Below are 18,854 nucleotides of genomic sequence, written 5' to 3' on the forward strand. Positions count from 1 at the left end.
CTGTCAGGGCCATAATTGTGAAAAGGGTTCGTGTCCCGCTACTTGTCCAGGCACCAGAGTGGTGCTACTTCCCAGAGCGGCCCCGGATGGCAGCGGGCCACTCCAACGTTGCCTCAGTACTTCCCAGAGCCTAGATGGCTCCAACATTTTGCATATTTGTTTCCAGAGCCTCGGAGGCTCCCACCTTTGCATATTTGGTTTCAGAGCCTAGAGGGCTCCAACGCTTCACATTTTCAGAGCCAGATGGCTCCACCGTTTTGCATACTGATCTAAAGGGCTACTGAGAGCCCATACCATCTTCTTAAACTTTCACAGCTGCCCAGCAAGTAGTGGGCAGCTGCACCATTTAGGTTTTGCATTTTTAGGGAACAGGTTAAGTTCAGGAGTGAGACGCACTCCTTTGCCCCATCTCTGCCTGCACAGCTGAGCAGCACTTAGTGCCAGCTGCAACATTTAGGCCCTTCATTAAAGATTCCCAGCAAGTAGGGGGAAGCTGCCACTTTTAGGTTTGCGCCAAGTGCGCCCCGTGACTGTCGTTACATTGGCAGCGCCCCCTGACTTTGGACAGAGGACATTTGAGCCCCTTAGAGATGGCCAGTTGGCCCAGGGGACTATTAGGTTTGTATGGTGCAAGGCCCTAATGTCATTTTTATATAGGTGCTAGGAAATGTAATGTTTGTAGTATGGTTTATGCACCTTGATTTATGCTGATAGATGGGCTTTTATGCTTATTAGGTTTTTACCTACTGTCTTATGTTTTATTTGATTCTCTATTGTGGTCTAGGTTTGAGTTATTCCCTACTGAAGGTTATGCTATTAACTTTATTTCCTAATGCAAGTTATGTTTAGGAGATTATGGTTTACCCTATTTTAGCTTATGCGGTTGGCGCAGAATAGAGTTCTCGCTTTATGTGATACTGTACATGTTATGATTTATGTTACAGGTTAACACTGAGTATAGTGTCTGCCAGTGATTACTAGCTGTGTCCTAAGTTCATATATATTCTTACTTTTACCATTTTCTACCCAGTGACAATTCTGACAGTGGCCCACGTGGCCCTGTCATGTTGGCACAATGTATATTGTGTGATTACTATCTAATGTGTTTTATTATATTACAAAGGCTATTTTTATATATAACCTTGTGTGGAGTTCCTTTTGTGGTGTGCCTAGTGTGTTGTTGCTGTGTGTGTTGTGCAAATGCTTTACACATCGCCAACGAGATAAGCCTAGCTGCTCGTGCCAAGCTACCAAGGGGGCGAGCAGGGGTTATCTTTGGCGTGTAACTCCCTTTCCCTGACTAGAGTGGTGGTCTCTGCCTGGCTTTGGCGCAAGCCTTAGCCAACCAGAGATCCCCATTTCTAACACTCTCATTCTATTACCGATAATTAGAAGCTATTAGACATCATCATCATCAAAAGAGCATTATTCAGTTATTAATAACCCTAAAAGCAAACAAATATACTAAAATACCATAACATTCATCTTTAAATGCACAAAACAATCAGACAATATACAATAATTCATCAATAAAATCCTGATAAAATTACAAATAAAATACTTTAACAAATACAATTAAAAGGCATATTACAGTTTTTAAAACACTTGCATGCAGACAAAAAGTACATCCATTGTAACATAATCACTTCCAAACTATTTTCCATTGTTTTGTAGCAACGGAAATAAATCCATACACTGCTACACAAACATAATCACTCTGGGGCAATTGACGATACTTTAAGGCCTCATTACATTTCCCAATATTTAAGGTCTACAAAAGAGGATTTTAATATACAAAAGTCTATGTTTTCTACATAGCTCTCAGAAGACAAACATATATAGCTGGGATTGTGGCATGCTTGAAGTACATGGGCATAGTGGCAGTTTATTTTTCAATAAATACATTTGAGGGATAGGAACCCAGAAATTGGGCCAGGCCAAGTCTGAACCTTAGTAGAAGAAATCTGCGATGTCTGAAAATCTTTACCAAATATGGCTCAATAAGCTGTGCAGTACATAAAGGGAAATATGCCCTTACCATAGCCTTACTCTGTTCTCCCTCCCTCCTTTTTTTCAATAATCTGGAGCAGATATTCCCGTTTTACCAATGATCTTGTTAGCTGATCAATAGACAAAGGTTGTGTGAATAACTTTACCCTGCCTAAAGTGAGCCATTTAATCTTATGAGCCCCCTGATAAGTTTAAACAGTCCGATATCACAGCTTGTGTCAGTTTTGCTTCTGGCCTGGACCAGATTGACAGCCAAAGCAGTATAGGTGCCTATTCTTACAGCATCTCTCAAATATTCTAGTCCCAACTCTGTGTGCATTATTACAGAAGGGACACTGGGGGAAGGGACAAGAGTCTGAGCAAAAATGTATTCTCATGAACCTGCAATGTGTGTTGGTCCATATACCACCATATCCCAGCACCATAGGTAGCTCTTGTTACTGATCTAGTTTTGTAAATAGCAAGCGCCACATCTAAAGGCAGGGAACCCAGCTTAGAGGCAAATTTAAAAAGGGATGCTAAGGCTTGTTCAAATTGTATAATGCTTATACCCTTCAGATGTACTCAAGAACTCATGCAGTCAAATGGCACCCCAGGTAGGCAAACGTGGAAAACACTTAATCGGGGTGCCACCAGTCTGGAAGGGAGTTAACTTACTACATGGTGGTCCACACACCATAGAATAGGATTTGGTTTTGTTTGTGGAAAGACCCAAATCGGTTATGAACAGCTATTAAACATGAGCTTCCATTTCTTTAGCAACAAGTTACTGTGTTCAACTGGGAGGGTTAGAGTTCAACTAGGAGCAAATGTTGGGTGTCCTTTTGAGACAGGTTAGACCTAGTGACTATGCAAAACTACAATGCTCTTCTAGCATTCAACTTCTCTCAAGACACTCATGAGAATAGGACTTCAGCACACAATCATATTGAATCCAGAATACTAACTACCAATATATTGTCACAGTAGGGATATTTAATTGATGATATATTTACTATTATTTATTCCACTGTATCTATATCATCAAGATATTAAGATGTGAAGTTAGGAATAGCAACTCTGATTACCTACATAGTCTTACCTTAACAATATAGTGGTAGCAGAGGTCAAAATACTGGTCAAATTGCTGGAAACCCGGCTGGTCCGGGCAATTTCAGGATTGGTGCAATTGGGCTTTATGCCGTCCAGAAATACTTCTTTAAATTTGCAGAGACTACACGGGGTGATGGGACGGGCGAATGCCATAAGAGAGGAAGCAGTAGTGGTGTCCCTGGATGCCATTATGACATTTGATACCATAGAGTGGTCATATCTCTTCGCAGCGCTGGAGAAACTTTGGGTTCGGTTTAGCATTTATCAGCTGGGTGAGACTCCTATTTACGGATCCACTTGCAACAGCTGTAGTAAATAATAAAAAATTGGCTGCCTTCCCTCTCGACAGAGTGACCCGGCAGGGTTGCCCCTTGTCCCCGCTTTTATTTGCATTAACGTTAGAACCATTAGCACACTGTAAAGATCCTATAATACAGGGATTACACTGGACAGAGGAGTCGGAAGATCGTATCTCACTCTATGCTGACGATATCTTGCTGTACCTGGCCTCTCTAGAGAGATTTGTTTTCAAAGAAGGGAGACAGTGAGGGGGTGGGTTTGCCACTCTCAGAGGGAGTGGTAGGTCCAGCTAGGTGTTCGCCCAAATTGGTATGAAACACAAAAGGTACCAGGCTGTTCCTATTACAAGTGGGGGTTTGGTGTTGGTGACACCTGTGCGTAGTGATAGAACGCTTGGGTATCCAATTTGTTGGATATAATGGCCTCACACACCCTTGCAAGTGTCATGCTTCATCATCGGCAATGCTCCTCGTTGGGTCGGCGGTGCAATACCCAACGGGCAACACCTCAAAGAGGGGCTCTTTGGCGGAGATCTTTTTCCAACTGCCGTATGGGTGAAGTGTGGGTGAGGGGCCAGTACTATGTAGACGTTTTTATGGGGGTTAAAATTGGGGTAAAGGGTACCAGGATCAGGTTTATTCTAGCGGTCCCTTACTGCAAGTTAAAATGGATGTACAATAGACTCAGAGGGAATTAATGCTCCCTGGTGCGAGTCTAGACTAGTGAATATATAAATGGGTCGACATGTTTCTCGCTATGTGTCTACTGACAAGCGATTCTTCAGGACCGTGTATAGAAAAAATAGTATGTGCTATTTCAAACTGTCTACAGAGAGCCTTTACATTGTTACAGAACAGTATTCCAACGTGTGTAAAGGTTGAAAGGTACCTGTGTTGTGCTGTAATTGCCTGTGGTGGGAGACAAAAAAAGCAAATCACAACAGGTCGCGTTATCACTAACATAAAAATGTGACACCAAACAAAATAAAGTGTATCATGCCTCAGTAGGTGTATACTAAACATGCACTCAGATGCAGATGGTCTCATCCAAGGTGAGCAAAGTGGTTAGCATGCTCAATGGGAAGAGTCCCTCAAATAATTAAAATAATTAAAAACGGTGTACAGCAATAAATTCTCTAGTACAAGTTCAAGGATCAGGCACTCACCTATCAGAGTAGATGTAAGCTACAACATCAGTACCCGGCAGGTCAAGTTCCGGGAGCAACCGCTTAATTTTCAGGCTAGTGGTAGTAAACATAGGTTATTTATTGTGTAAGACACCGGACATACTGAAAGTGACATCGGTGTTCACAGAGTACTGAATGTCAATAGGGTGCCCCTTCTGCTATTTGGGAAAATGTTACCACGGGAGGCGGCAAAGTAAGTCCATCAAGGTCGCCTCTTAGTGAATGGAGGTCTAATGCTTATACGTGCACTGATGCTTTCGAATCTTAGTTGCTTCGCAGCGAAAGGGGCGTGTTTATACTGAAACCAACTGGTTGCACCCAAAAGTGTTCCCGGGGATTAGTTAAGCTAATAGTACAGATTCACGCTTCCCAGTAGACAAGTGTGTAGAGGGAATATCCTCGGCGTGGGTGGATGAGGGGCACCTTGCGCAAGCAGAAGTACCCGGTGTATGTGAGTACACGCGCCCGTAATAGCCTGTTCGGCACGCCAGCAAACACTCATTCAAAACTACAGTCGGTATACAAGAGAAAACCCGCAGGGGGCGGGTACGCAGTCGTCCCGTCGTGCTCATTGCTGTTAGTGCACTTACTTGGGAAGTCCTGTGTCTCCACTGGTAGACCTACCCCTCTCTGCCGGGTCCGGGAGGTAACCGGACGAAGGCAGCAGCGGGGTGATAACCGCTCGTGATGTCACGTGGGGTATGTGTCATATTGGAAAGGCGGAAGTAGAATGCCTCGCAAATGCGGCGGCCATTTCCCAGTGTCTGATTGTGCGTATTATAGCGGTATAGACTGTGACAAGACCTCCCTCTATGACGAGGTATTGATTAAGGAGGGGTGGGGTTTTTTTTGGGTTTGTTGATAAGACCATATAAAAGATTACGGTGTCACAACAACAGGTCAGGAACAAACTCACAGTAGGTAGTGGTGGGGTGTCATAGTTAGAGATATGTAAAGTAAGTACAAATATGGTGGCCATAATGGAACGGTGTGGAAAAACATTGGTTACAGATGTTAGTGGGTAGGAGCCTGTGTCACACCTAATTAATGACGATTGATCTTCAGGTTATGCATGATAAGGAGCGATGATCTACAGCGCGCTCCAGGGAATATCCTCATTGAGGCCCTCACTATAAGAGCATAATCGATGTATCCACCGCTGCTCTTTATAGAAAAGGCTCTGTTTGGTTGAGCTCGAATTAGCTTCCAGTATAAGCCATTTCATTGAGTCCGCACTATGATTGGCCTCTGCAAAGTGTTTGCTCATTTTGGTGTGAGTCTTTTTGCAACGGAAGTTGCTGCGGTGCTCTGCCATGCGGACCGTAACTGGGCGACTGGTCATGCCAACGTAGTAGAGTCCGCAAGGACACAAGATCAGGTAGATACATTTAGCTGTGTTGCAGTTAGTGTGGCTGCGTAATTCCCATGAGAAGGAGGGGGTTAGTTGGATACTTTTGTATGTGCTGGTCAACTGGCATACACTACAAGACCCGCAGGGGTAGTGCCCCTGAACTGGTGGAAGTTGCCACAGGGTGGACTGTGTCCTAGTCTTTTGTGTTTTGGGTCTCGTGTGTATCAAGATGTCCCTCATGTTTTGTGACCTTTTGAAGGCGAATCTGGGCGGCTCAAACACAATGTTGCCGGTATTGAGAATAGGCCAGTGACGCTTCAGTGCCTTTTTCACCGCGTTGGATGCTGGTGTATACGTGGTGACACAAGTCATGGGTTCTTGTTTCTCGGGATCTGGTATTCTCCTCTCCAAAAGGGCATCCCTGTTGTTATTCTGAGCTCGCTTTCTGGCTTTAGCAACATTTCTAGTTGGATAACCTCTGTCCAACAGATTCCTAGAGAGAATACTGGACTCAGTCTTGTAATCAGCCAGTTTGCTGCAATTACGCCTAATCCTCAAAAACTGGTCTACAGGCAAGTTTTCCCGAAGTGCTTTCGGGTGGTGGCTTCTGAAGTGGAGGAGACTATTTCGGTCTGTGGCTTTTTCTATACATGGTCCTGAAGAATCGCTTGTCAGTAAACACATAGCGAGAAACATGTTGACCCATTTATGTATTCACTAGTCTAGACTCTCTAGAGAGATCCCTACACAGGGTTCTAAACATTTTCACTAACTTTGGTACATACTCGGGTTACACCATTAACTGGTCAAAATCGCTCCTATTCATATTGTATGGAGCCCACCCCCTCCCCCCCATACCCAAGGATTGCAAGGTGGTGATCGCCAAGGATGGATTCAAATATCTTATGCTGTTCATCACTAAAGACTCTAAATTATACTATGTGTCCAACTTGTTGCCGCCGCTACAGCGGCTGAGACACAATGTGGAACACTGGAGACTCTTCCACTGTCGCTATTAGGTAGGGCGGCTCTCCTTAAGATGATGTTGTTACCACGTTTTCTGTATGTCCTCCAAAACTCACCTGAATTGGTCCCAGGGTCCTACTTTAGATTGGTAGAAAGTGCGCAGAGAACTTTGCAATGGGGTAGCAGTACACCGAGAATTGCTTTCCTAAAACTGGTTACGTGACTTTGCAGCAAGTGCACAAACTGGCAGAAACTGAAAGATTCCGGAAGATACAGATAAGACATGCCCTACAGACATCGATCCCGAGAGGAGTGACCCCCTCCCGAGGCCTCGCCACATGAGGATAGACTGCTGGATGGGTATATGCCAAAAAAGGCGATTTCACTGACTTACCTGAAATTGATTAATCATTCACCTGATCCTCTTTCGCAACTCTGTGACAAATGGGAGGGGGACTCACCGGGACTGGAGGAGGAGGATTGGCAAGAAGCACTGGCATCACCAAGGAGGTTGCAATATCCTCTAAATTTAAACTGGTGCAGCTCAAGATTTTGCACAGAATCTACATCACGGGACCCGCCTTGGTCAAGATGGGATATATAGATCATAGTTGTAGAAGACAGTGTGGCAGGGAGGGGACATTTTTCCATAATATATGGGAATGCCTGCATATACATAAATACTGGAACAATGTCTCCTGGTGTATGGGGGAAGTACTGGGTGGAGAAATAGTACTGGAAACCAAACACTGCCTACTGAATATATGGGAACCAACAGACTTGGGTAATAAAGAGAGGACAAGGGTGGCATTGCGCCATATGGTCGCAAAGAGAAACATAGCAAGGAAATGGGGAGTGCAAGACGTCCTGAAAGAGTAGAATTGAAAGCATGACATGGATTGGTGCATGTTCAGAGAGAAAACAGTGTACCTATCCAGGGGGTGCCAAACAAATGGATGCAGATATGGGAAAAATGAAATGCATACAGGAGGGGTGGATATCTGTGAACCACCTAGATTACCATCGCTAATTTCTCCTGATTAACCGGAAGCCTGATAGATAGGAACGACCCACACAATGAGAATGTTTTTTGCAGAAATTGTCCAGGTGTATTACGTGAATGATTAGTGTGATCTAAAATTTACACTGCTTGTGAAATCTGTATTGTTGATTGTTGTTGTCAATAAAAAAAAACGAACAAAAAAACAATATAGTGGTAGTCAATATTCTGGATTCAAAACTTTTGTCGGTTGATATGAAAAAGACAATGTAATTGAACACGCTTGTAACCACCATCAAGCGACCTCGAGGTAACCCGTCAATAAGATCATGTTGAGGCATTTTTTGCACCCCAGGCAACCAACGACTGGAAAACATATATTGTCTCATGTACAATTAAATTGATCAAGCATTCATTCTGTCAAGTTAGTATTTTCCTGTATGCTGAAACAAGAAAAGTAACAAACAGATATTACCTAAAAAAAGAAGGTGATTGTTAAGTGTAGGTAGTGTGTATGCAGCTACTTACATGTAGTCCACATCTTTCTGTGTATCCTCTACAGAAATCCCCAACAAGATACATATACCACGTCCAATGGAACTTATTGTTTCATCCCCAACTGAAAACAAAAAAAAAATTACATTGAGCTGTTAGCAGTTCTACTTCAAATAATTAAAATAAAAAAAGTCTCAAAATACTTGTGTTCTAAGCTAGTATGCATTGAATAAAGCACAAACACATATCCCCCTAATTTAAAGACCTCGGCTAAACAACCAACTCCATCACTGTTTGTTTCTTGTAAATACCAAATAAAATGAAGCACTGTCACGGAGTCATATTTTAGCTATTAAAAAGAGGAAAACTGACTTGTTCATGATAGCAAATAGGAGTGTATCGCCTATGCCAGTGAGTGGTATGTAGAGTTAATAACGTGGACAAAAACAATGATGGAGTTGATTCCCTTTCTCCTACTAGAGCACTGTGGCCATTTGGCTAAATTACAAAAGTGAGTGCCCAAAGGTTATCATATTTTCCTTAAACAGGGCTTTGTCTGGGGTACACATGAAGGCAATGCTTTGAATCATGTCCTGAAGTAAATTGTGCAGTGGTCTGAACCAAGCACACTTCTTAAGATTAGACATGGCTTAATGGCTAGAGCTGCCAACTTTGGAACCTTGGGAGCGAGATTTGAATCCCAACCTTAGCACTTGACAGAACATCAAGGGATTGTGTCCAATTAATGTAATCTTTCTCTCTTCAACAGAATGCGAAATGTAATGTAATGTAATGCTCACCTAATGTACACAATCATATTTGTCTCCGGCCACCCTAGCTATGCTCTGTAGCTCCCTAGCTAAGTTGACACTAATAAATACCAATTGCATACATCCACTATGAAACCAGGGGTTGGTTGCAGCAAACTATTTCATGTAACTAGGACAGGGGCTGAAATTGAACTAAAAAGACAGAAACTATCAGAGGCCTGCATCTCAGAAAGGAGCTACTGGACCACAACCATGTTTGTAGGAGTCGTTTGCCTCTGGAGTCCTGGGATCCATCGTACTATAGCTCTACAAACTGGACCAAGTAAATCTCTTCTAGACTTGACTCTCTAGGCAGAAAGAGTGATCAGTCCCCAGCATCTCTTGGGCGCAGAGACTCCAAACTCAACAGTCACTCAACAGTTGAAATAAGTAAATGTCTACTTCACCGTTTGTCCTAATAAAAAGTATTTTCAATATTACAGCAAAATATATTGCTACATAAATAAACTCATTAATGGTGATTCAGCTACGCAGTTCTATGATCCCATGTACCGACTTTAGACACCGCCTATAATGTCCTCTCCCAGTTTCTATGGGGTCCCCAATATCTACAGTGTCTAGTGGAGGTAAAAGGTAAGATGTAACAATCACGCACAAGTGTTAGTTCACAAAACGACCACCAGGTTAGGCAACACACAGGTCAATTCATTCAGACCACAAACCTGGCAACATTAACTTTCATAACAGTAGTCTTACCTTTATGGGTCCAATATACAGACCCTCAGTCTTCTATTATCAGGCCCGTTGGTACCTATTCACAAGGGCGTGGCTTGGTGTGGCGATAGACGGTGCACTCATCCAGCTTGCACAGTCAGCATCTGTGTCAGTGGCACGGGACCGAGAGAAGCCATCTCGCTTTTTTCTCGTGCTGCTGGAATGAACAGCAATGCCAAGCCTTGTCCGTGGCTGCTCTATTCTGTAGTTGCGGCCTCCGGGAAAGGGAACATGTCCTCTGCTTCTGCGATGACAATGGTTATCACAGAATATGCACCACGCCGTGCAGCACCAGCAGAAGTCCATCCGACCATACTGCACCGGTACCACACAGTATGCTGTTGTTTTGGCTTGTAGTTTCTTCGCACAATTTGCCACAGGAACCATACAGAAAGACCAGGTGACTATGCACAACTTAAGTCGCACCGGCTTATCTTTTGATGTAAGTCGGCTCTCCTGAGTTATCCATATGCCAGGTACACAGCTAGGCTTCTCCTCTTGGACAGTCTCCTAATGCAGGGCCAGGCACTCTTCTTCCCTTTCTGAACAGATAGGCATTAGTAAGATCTTCAGCTTCCCAGCATGTTGTGCAAACTTCAGGCAATGTACCCGGATTGCGAAGAAGCTCCCTTCCTTGGTCAGGAAGAACCTGAAACTGGAACCAACTGGGATGGTTTACATCACACCTTTATGCTGATCTTACAGACTGGGATGTGAAGCTTCCATCTACGGTTCTGGAAATAGTTTGGGGTGGTTCCGTTGCAAATGTACTTTTCTAGCTATAATGCAGACACAGCCTTTGTTCAAGATGATGGCTCTCTGATAGCGGCGAGGCAAGCATAAGCAGAAGTATACAAAACAAAGGCACAATGAAGTGTGAAGACTCTGCACTTGGTTGCCATAGCCTTCCTAAAGTGAAGTAGCAATCAGAGAAAGACATAAGGACAGGCCTAATCTAGACACACCTTTAACAACAGAATCTGCTTTCTCGACCCCTCTTGTCTACCATCCACCAAATGTCAGTGCTCAGGAATAATCAGCAATGCAATGCCTTCCTAAAGGTTCCACAAAGAACTTCTACGGTTAGATCTGTTTCCATCCTTTCTCATTTCAGTGTCCCAGTCTCCCCCCCTCCCGCTTCAGGAATGCAGGCAATACACTTCAACTTTTGGAGAAGCTGTATCCTTCGTACATATTGTGCCATGCTGAACCATGGGCAATTCAAAATGGATCCCTTGGTCCCGACAATCAAACTCTCACCACACAAAGTAGTGTACCACTTATATGCAATACATACATCATGCGTACTTGACACACAGAGAATACTAACACCAGGATCTGGGGGTAACATCTAAGTGGAACTTTACATGAGTGGGGTCGGTAGGCTGCACCCACATACACTTCATTGAAGCAACCCCAGACTTGCACAGTGATCCCATATTAGTCAACAGAGCTTGCTTGGTGCACTCATCGGGGTCACACAACTGGTTCTGGACTTTGATTTTTCCAAGGACCAGCTTAGGCTACAGGAAACATACTAGATTAACATGTTAGATGAGGCAGCACAAAATTAAGGATACCAGATTCACATGCAGTCAGGTCACTGAGGGAACTGGTACCTGGGGTTCACCATGCAGGGGTAATTCCAGTGCCAACAGTGGCTCTTAGCATAACACTGAAATGCAGGCAGACAATTCCATGCAGGAAGAATTGCATATATGCTTAGTGGACTTGTTAGCATTTATTCGTGAACGGATTTGTATAACCTGCTTCACCACAGATGCACTGAAGAGTCCATCTACAGGCTGGACTGAAAGTGTAATGTGTAGCTTCTTCCCCATCCCGGGGGCTTGCAAATGAGCACGCCACACATTGATCTCTATAACAAACGTCTTTATTCCTCCACATACAATCACACCGTGCACGCATTGCGCCATGACTTTTAGAACCACGCCTAAACACCTCCCAGCAGATTACGTAATTCCTTTTTAGAGTCAGCACAGGACAACAAGACTCCTAGCACTCACAGTATCAAGACACTACATCTCCCCCTTTGTTAAATAAAAAGTACGTACATCATTAGCATCACAGTTCCTCAATGATTCGTCAACGTGCTCGCACTAGTCTGCCAGACCAGGTGGTATGAGGTAGTTGGCTTAGGCTCAGGTGTTTGATCTGTACATTTAGGCAGGGTCACCTCACTCATGGTATCAGGAGCTGAAGACCATCAAAGTAGGTACTTTAAGTGTGATGAGTCCTGGGTGATGGGCTTTCCATGACGAAGCACTGTCACAGTGTGTCTTTTCTATGTTACAAGCCTCAAACGGTTAACAGCAAACAGAGAGACAGTTTTCCTCTTCCTTTTCTGTTTGACCAGTAACAAGTCCCCTTTGTCGATGACTGTTTCCTGGGCTCATCGGTGCTGATCGGCATATGTTTTCATTTTGCACTTTCGAGAAGTGTCTGTGAGACAAACCTTACCAGCATTAATCGATCAGTCTGATGTCCAATGTGGTAATTTGGTCATGATCGCTCTCCCAAATACCAAGGTGGCAGAACTCTCACCGATTGTGGAATGAGGAGTTGGTCGATAGGAACGAAGAGCTTGACACCGGACTTGATTAAGAGTGATTCTTTCCATTGATACTCATTGAATTACCCTCTTTAGGGTGCTCATGAATTGTTTAACACTACCATTGGCTTGGTGCCAGAAAGGTATCCTCTTTTGATGCTTGACATTAAGCCGAACAAGAAACTCCTTGAATTCTTTGCTATTGCAAGGCAGGCCATTATCAGATCTGAGAGTAGCAGGGATTCCTTACGCTGAAAAGGTGTCAACAAGCTGCTCAAAAACTTTGACATGGGTTGTCGATGACAGGTCTTCCACCAATGGAAAACATATACATTTATCAATGACTACCATGAAATGATTTCCATTTCCTAGAGGCCCAAAGAAGTCAAATGCAACTCTCTCCCAGGCATGCACAGGAAAATCAGAAATTGTCGATGGATGTTACCTCACCTTGGGGGATGAACAGTTATAGAGGTGGCATGCTTTCAGCTCTTTCTCAATTCGTTGATCCTGGCTAGGGAACCACACTCAGGCTCTTAAGCTCTTTTGGTGGCGATAGTGCCACAATGTCCTTCATGGGCCAGCTCAATGATTGGGTGTCTCAGGCTTTCAAGTATGACGAGTCTCAAGCCTCTCAATATGATACCTTCTCGGGGGACGGTTAGCTCATTTTGTAAATTTTTTAATTTTTGGACTTCAACAGCTTCAGCAAAAGGTTGAATACTTTTCTTCCAAGTTTGTATTGTATTGAGGTATTTGAGGATCAGTATGTCTTTATCTGTGTTGGTTGCGGCAATAATCTGTTCAATGGATAAAGCTGCTGGCATGCTGGACCTCACAATAAAGTTGATATATTCTTCAGCCGCTTTGGATGTCGAACTGTGACCATATAGCAGCACTCGTGAAAAGTAATCTGCTGGGTTTTGATCTTCCTCCAGGCTTGTTAACAATTGCATAATCATACTGCTGCAGTCACAACCCCCACCTCTCGATGCGAGGGGGCATCTTAGCTTTTGGTTATCCAAATATAATGAGCAACACTGGTGGTCTGTGATGACAGTAAAACGATTTCCATATAAAATCATATGGAAATGTTTGCAGACCCACACTACAGCTAAACCCTCCTTTTCCAGCTCAGAATAGGCACGTTCTGTTTCAGAAAAACTTCTGCTGCCATTGGCCACAATGTGTCTCTGAGAATTTGAATGGCCATTGTGTTGAGCAAGAATTGCCCACCCCCCAGCCTCACCAGGCTTGCATCTACTGTGATCTCAGTATGTGACTTGGGGTCAAAATAGGCAGTTTCTGCTGCATTTTCAATTGCATGTTTTATTTCTCCGAAGCTGTGGTCACATTCAGAAGACCACTGGAATGGGACATTTTGCTTTGTAAAGTCTCTCAATTGTGGAACTTACGATAGCAAAGTCACAAATGTATCATGAGCAATACCTGGCCATGACTTGCACCATGGTTACATCTTCTGGGGGGAAAGTAGATGACAATGCTTATCCTTTCTCTGATGAGTCATTTGCCCATCAGAGAATATGTGCCCAAAGAATTTAAGTTGGGCTTTGTGAAACTCACACTTTGCTGCATTCAGAGTGAGACTTGCATCAGCAGGCAATTGGTACACTTATGTAAGAGCAAAGTCATGCTCCTTTTGTGTTGTTCCAAATACCAGTATGTCATCACCGTAATTGAAAGCATTTCCTTCCACAAGCTCTTATTACACACACAGCACACTGTTGGCGGGGCAAGGGGAGGGGGGTGGTGGATAGAGGTAGAGGGGAGCGTAGGACACTCTTACTATCATTTTGGTTTTTCATAAAGCGTGATTAGTCCCCGGTCCTCTGGGGGGGGTTGGGTTGGGTGGGAAATAGGGGGTGTTTTTGGGATGATTTAGAAAAGCAGAAGAAGACCGCTCATTTATTCAGATCGACACCAGCAGACTACCAGACCCTCATGCGTGGACTCATCACATACGCCGCCCGACCTTCGGGTTGTGGGCTGAATGGCTGTGTACGAGAGATGTTCCCCCACGGGGGGTCTTTTGCTTATGATTACCTTTAATGATATGTCTCTGATCAACTATGTAACTTTGGCTGATTCCTGCAATAAAAATATATTAAAAAAAAAAAAAATCACTGTAATTGAAAGCATGTATATCAGGTTGAATTACTCTGTGAATAACATTCTGCAATATCTCCGCAGCTGAAGATACTCCAAAACTCAGTTTGTATCTGAACAAACCAACATGAGCTGAAAAAGTTGTAAAGTTCCTACTGTTCTCTTCCAGCATGAGTTGATGGTATCCTTTAATCAGGTCAAGACGGGAGAATACTTTGGCTCCGTTCAGCTGCATGATCATGACCGCTAGGTGGGGACCAGGATGGCTCTCTCTCTTGATTTCTTTGTTGGCCTGGCACATATCAACATAAATGCGCACCGCACCTCCACTGTCCTTTTTTGGCACCACGACTGTGGAAGAAACCCATGGTGTAGGACCAGTGGAACGTTCAATGATGTCATGCTTCAACAGTGTTTCGAGTTCTGTCTCAACGGTTTCTTGCAAGTAAAAAGAGACTGCAGTGTTGTTGGGCAACCGGGCAAATATCATCATTGAAGTTGCACTTTCATTTTCTTAAGTTTTCCTAGGCCATGAAACAATGACGGGAACTGACTCATGATTTCAGACTGAGCACTGATGTTGTAGTTGAAAGTTATTAGCCCCATTTCAGCAGCAGTGGCAAAGCTAAGTATGCACTTGATGAAGTTCCCTGAAGAACATGAATCAGCGCTTGCACTGATGTTTTATTGTGTATTATGGTTGCTGTAAATGACCCTTGACTCTGTAGAAGTTTAAGAGCAGCCCACATGTATACCTTTGAGTTTGACAGGGTAAGGCATACACAGAAGATCAGCTATTAAACTTTTCTACTTGCATGATATTGATTGATGCACCACTATATAAAATTAAGGTTATGGGCAATTGTTCACCTTTAATGCAATTTTGGATCAGTTTCCAAATAAATGTTGTCGCTCTGTTTGGATTCTTCTTTGACTTGATCTTTTTTGCAAGCAGCTAATCCTACATGTGCATGTCGTCCTTAGTCGATACCATCAAGGAACATCCATCTTCTTCCTCTGCACTTGATAATAACATTGAGGAGCTTTCATATGATGAACTTGATGACAATCGACTTTGCTTAGTTTCTACTTGTGGAAACTGATGTTGCCTTTTGACCTTGTGGACCTGGCGAGAATGCTTGTGAACCTTCAGTAGTCCATTTACTCTTCTTGCTGTGACGCATTCGGTTTCTCTTTTGCTTTGAAGACTGTTCTAAAGTGGTTTTCTTTTCCGCAGCCTTTGCATATCTGTCCAATGGCTAAACATTTACATTCATGGAGTAATGAAAACCCATATCGGAAGCATAACTTTTTCTTTTTCGGCAATGTCAACTTGTGTGCATCTACTTTGTGTTTATGCTTGCTTTTCATAAACAACGCTGATTCATTCCTCGCCATTCCTGCTTCCATATCTTCCGTTTTTTGATCTGCTCGTTCTTCGGCCCATGCAGCCATTAGCATTCTCTCCAAACTGAGCGTCTTTCTCAAGGTGCGTCTCCTAAAGGAATCTGTAAAACAACCATCAATGACACTGAGGTGCTTGGATTCTTCATCATTAAAGTCACAGAACTTACAGTGTTTGATAAGTGCATCAAGTTTCTCAACAAACTCATCCATCATTTCACCAACCTGTTGTCGTGCTTGGTTGAAGATGTAGCTTTCAATGTTGACACTCGTCATTGGATTGAAATTGGCTTCCAATGCTTCTTTTATCTTTTAGTACGATATTGCAGTTTGTGAGACATTCTTCCACTAAGTCACCGGCAAGTTTTAAAAAAATATTTCATGATTTTATTCTCTCTTCTTCTTCTTCTTCTTCTAGTGCATCTATGAAGTTGTTAAACGTTTCGAACCATGGAGCGCAGCTGGCATCCATGTTCTGTTTTTTCTCTGTATCAAACGGAGGTGGTGATTTCAGGAAAGTAGCTGCATAATAATTTGAGCTTCATTCTTTTCTCATTGAGAACATGTGCTGTTCAGGCAGCGTTCTTCGCACAAAGCAGGACTGGCATCCTTTCCATGCAACATCCCGGTTGCTTAAGCCCGGTCATCTCGTCTGTTTTTGAGGTCGTATATCACTTTGCCTGCTTGTGCCCGTAGGCAATTTTCTGCTTTTGTACCTGGTTGTGATTGCCCCCACGGTCCATCTTGGCTGAAGGCTGCCTGCAGGGATCCACGCTTTCTGCCGTGGGAACTCTTCCAGGTGACCAGAACGAATTAATTCTATGCACTGAAGGCGCGCACTATTAAGGTATTGTCGTGGAATGTGGCCGGCCTGCCAAATAAGTTGGCTTGCCCTGACTGGGGATCCTACGTGGATAATAATGATGTGTGTCTCTTTCAAGAGACTTGGGCCCGCGAAGAGCAGCACCGGGGTGGGGGGCATGCGCCTCATTCCATGTGCCAGCACTCTGGGGTGGGAAAGGCAGACCATCGGGAGGTCTCACTGTGTGGCTTGGCTCCCATTTGGGATGCACCGCATCGACATTAGTAACCCATTCGAGTGATGTCCAATGTGTGGTTCTCACCTGGGCCAACCACCTGAAGCTTGCCCTTATTAATGTTTATTCCCGTCCTGTGAGTTTAGCAAGTGAGTCTAGGACTATTGAAGAACTTTCCAACTTCTTGCATACCCTCCCGAGTGACATCCATTGGTTGGTAGGGGGTGATTTGAACTGTCACTTTGAGCCACTAGAGGGTTTGAAGGACGATGTCCTAGTGGCAGAGGATGATTACTGGTCCATTCCCGCGATTCAGGCCCCCTCCCCTAGAGCATGGTCGCCTCTTGCCATACAGATCAAGGCTCTAACATTAAACCACTCTCTACGAGCCTGTAACAGGCGCACTCCCTCGGATAGCCCAGCTAAAAGCACATTTATTTAACCTGGTCAGTCGTCAAGATTGGATTACATTCTGGTAGAAACACGCTTATGGCCGCTAGTCATAGATCTTAATGTAGCTGCGCGAGCAGAGAGTGACCATAATCCATTGATCCTTGAGCTGGGCCCGCTGGCCATTGGTGGGAGCAGCAGCTCAGCCCTAGGGGATCCGACTGATAGACTCATTCTTTCTAATGACAGGCGCAGAGTCAGATGGAACAAACTTGTTGATCATCCAGAAGAACTCTGCAAACTCTATAGCAGGATTGTTCCTATATTTACTGAGGTAGAGGCGCTCAATAGGCAACCAACATCCCCAGTCTATTATGCCAAATTGCAGGCGCTTCATTTAGACCTAGTTTACAACCTGGAGGAGGTATTCAACCCGCTGAGTAAAAAGAAGAGTGCGCGGGCTAGGCAGTACTCATGGTTTACTGCAGCTTGTAGGAGGGCTAAGTCTGAACTAGTACAGGCCTTAAAAGGCAATACTGATAAGACTAAAATCAAAGCCAGGAGAACACACACAAAAAAAGAATGCCTTTAGAGTTTGTTTCGTCTGGATGATGACTCTGTGTTATGACACAGTGCAGTATCTCTTCTTTTAGCCTTACTAGCAGGTTCTTTCTAGAGGGCTTTTAGAATATGCTACTCTGCAAGACATTCAAGTTCTTCGATGGCTGTGTATGGGCTGGAGTGGGGTTTTGACTCCACATCCATCACCTGCAGACTGCTTTTTCATCAATTCTGGGCGCACGTGACACACATGAGCAGTTTGCAGTACCGTTGCAAACTCTCAGGGGGAGACGCCTTGTTTCTTTAGGGTACATATCCCCTCCTCTACACCAGTTGTAGCGTCTTCCCCAGCCTGGAAGCATGCAACTGAAAACACCACACCAAGGAGCTCTATAACAGATGTCTTTATTCCTCCACATACGATCACACCCTGCACGCATTGCATCATGACTTTTATAACCACACCTTTTTTCCCCCCAGAGTTTAATATAGCGCAAACTTGATCCGAAGGAATCAGGTATCAGAGCACTTTACATGAGCACCAGGTATGTTACACAAGGATACATTCATTTTTGTTAGGCACAGGGAGATTAAGTGATTTGCCCAGAATCACAGGAAGTTTAGCGTCATTTCCGAGACTCAAACCTAGTTACCCAGATTTGAGGTCTACCGCCCTAGCCGTTAAGACCACATCATCTCCCCTCTCCTTGCACTCAATGTATCAAGACACTACATAATACAGTGCTTTAAAGGAGAATATAGAAGTGCAGGTACCGCTATTTAGAGTACCTGTTGTTCCTGAGACTATGACATTGCAAA

At 43.9% G+C, this 18,854-nt stretch overlaps 1 protein-coding gene across 2 annotated transcripts in view; it reads right to left on the reverse strand.

The window, feature by feature from the left end:
• Positions 1 to 18,854, reverse strand: part of DTD1 (D-aminoacyl-tRNA deacylase 1) — a 711,214-nt gene that overhangs the window by 629,776 nt on the left and 62,584 nt on the right. For both annotated transcript variants that reach the window (XM_086926909.1, XM_086926910.1), the window contains exon 2: positions 8,434 to 8,524. In XM_086926909.1, coding sequence (XP_086783035.1) covers positions 8,434 to 8,524 — 91 coding nt within the window. The remainder of the gene's footprint in view (positions 1 to 8,433; positions 8,525 to 18,854) is intronic.

The sequence above is a fragment of the Lissotriton vulgaris genome, chromosome 6 (genome assembly GCF_964263255.1).
Source record: "Lissotriton vulgaris chromosome 6, aLisVul1.2, whole genome shotgun sequence".
NCBI lineage: Eukaryota > Metazoa > Chordata > Amphibia > Caudata > Salamandridae > Lissotriton > Lissotriton vulgaris.